Source organism: Priapulus caudatus, unplaced genomic scaffold (genome assembly GCF_000485595.1).
Source record: "Priapulus caudatus unplaced genomic scaffold, Priapulus_caudatus-5.0.1 Scaffold2063, whole genome shotgun sequence".
Classification (NCBI taxonomy): Eukaryota; Metazoa; Priapulida; class Priapulimorpha; order Priapulimorphida; family Priapulidae; genus Priapulus; species Priapulus caudatus.
In genome coordinates, this window is record NW_014579124.1 from 138 (window position 1) to 2,028 (window position 1,891).

Here is a 1,891-nt window from a genome sequence, read left to right on the forward strand (position 1 = left end):
TCTACAGCTACAGTTACAGCTATAGTTACAGCTACAGCTACAGCTACAGTAACAGCTACAGTAACAGCTACAGCTACAGCTACAGTAACAGCTATAGTAACAGTTACAGCTACAGCTACAGCTAGTATAGCTATAGTAACAGCTACAGTAACAGCTACAGTTACAGCTACAGTAACAGCTACGGCTACAGCTACAGTAACAGCTATAGTAACAGCTACAGCTACAGCTAGTATAGCTACAGTTACAGCTAGTATAGCTACAGTAACAGCTACAGTAACAGCTACAGTTACAGCTACAGCTACAGCTACAGTAACAGCTATAGTAACAGCTACAGCTACAGCTAGTATAGCTACAGTTACAGCTACAGTAACAGCTACAGTAACAGTTACAGCTACAGCTACAGCTACAGTTACAGCTACAGTTACAGCTACAGCTAGTATAGTTACAGTTACAGCTACAGTAACAGCTACAGTAACAGTTACAGCTACAGCTACAGATACAGCTACATCTACAGTAACAGTTACAGCTACAGTAACAGTTACAGCTACAGTATCAGTTACAGCTACAGCTACAGCTACAGCTACAGCTACATCTACAGTAACAGTTACAGCTACAGTAACAGTTACAGCTACAGTAACAGTTACAGCTACAGCTACAGCTACAGCTACAGCTACAGCTACACCTATATATACGGTGTCACGCTGTGTACTTACGTGTGTCTCGCTGTCTCTCACCAGGAAGTCGCCCGGCGTGCCAAACGTGCCTAGCAGGTTATCACAATCTGTTCTGCTCAGCTTGCCGTAGTAGAACTCCTTGTCGGCCATCACCTGCGCGCGGCTGTCACCGGCAGCGCCCTCTGCTGGCCTCGCGCTCGCCCCGCGCGCCCCCGGCGACGGCGGCCCGCGCGCCCCAGGACTCGGCGGCGTCTTCGAACCGGAGGGGCTCGACGAAGTCCGGGCGTCCGGCGGCGCCCCCGCGGCGGCCGCCGCGGTGGCGCCCTCGCACAGTTTCACGTAGTTCTTCGGCACGAGGCCGAGGGCGCCACCGGCGGCGCGCAGCTTCCACCACTCAGGGTCGTCCGGCGGTTTCTCAACGAGGTGCAGAGTCTCTCCTCGCGCGATCGACAGCTCCTCCTCATTGCGCGCCGTGAAGCCAAATAGCGCCAGCACGGTGGCGCCCCCTTCCCCCGCCGCCGCCGTCGCGGCGACGTCGTCGCCGGGCGTCGCCGCCTCCGCGTCCAGCTGCACGTAGTTGCTGGGGAACCAGCCGGCCTTTCCCGCGCATTCCCCGCGCCACCATCCGTCGTTGCTCTTCTCGAGCACGAGCAAGCGCGCTCCCTTCACGAGCGCCACCTCGTCCTCGCGCGCCGGCTCGTAGCGGAACTTCGCGACCGCGGGCAGGTTGAGCGGCGACGCGGCGGCGCCGGGGTCGGAGGTCACGACGGCGTGATCGTAGAGAAGGTCGTCCTGCGAGTCGCGCGAGTCGACATCGACGTCGACGTAGCCAGGCGACGGAGGAGTCTTCGAGTCGCTGCTCTTGCGATGCTTCACCTTCTTCTTGAGGTTGTCGAGGAGCGACGGTTTCTGCGGTTTCTCGCGCTTCACGTAGTTGGACGGGACGAAGCCGTTCTGACCCTTACTGTTCTGCACCTGTAGCGGCAGCGGCGGAGGAGGATTAGTATATATAGTAGTGTACAGTGAAATCTCATGACTACATCAATATATCAATAATACATCAATATATCAATAATACATCAATATATATATATATATATATATATATCAATAATACATCAATAATAATCATAATATAATAATAGAGTGAGAGAGAGAGAGAGAGCGAGAGAGAGAGAGAGCGCGAGAGTAGAGAGAGAGAGAGAGAGACGTAGACG

General features: G+C 54.1%; 1 protein-coding gene across 1 annotated transcript in view; it reads right to left on the minus strand.

Annotated features, from left to right (window-relative positions):
• Positions 1-692: 692 nt before the first annotated feature.
• Positions 693-1,891, minus strand: part of LOC106818156 (cytoplasmic protein NCK2-like) — a gene marked incomplete at its 3' end in the record, with an annotated part of 3,274 nt that continues 2,075 nt past the window's right edge. The window contains exon 2 of the mRNA XM_014822880.1: positions 693-1,710. Coding sequence (XP_014678366.1) covers positions 693-1,710 — 1,018 coding nt within the window. The remainder of the gene's footprint in view (positions 1,711-1,891) is intronic.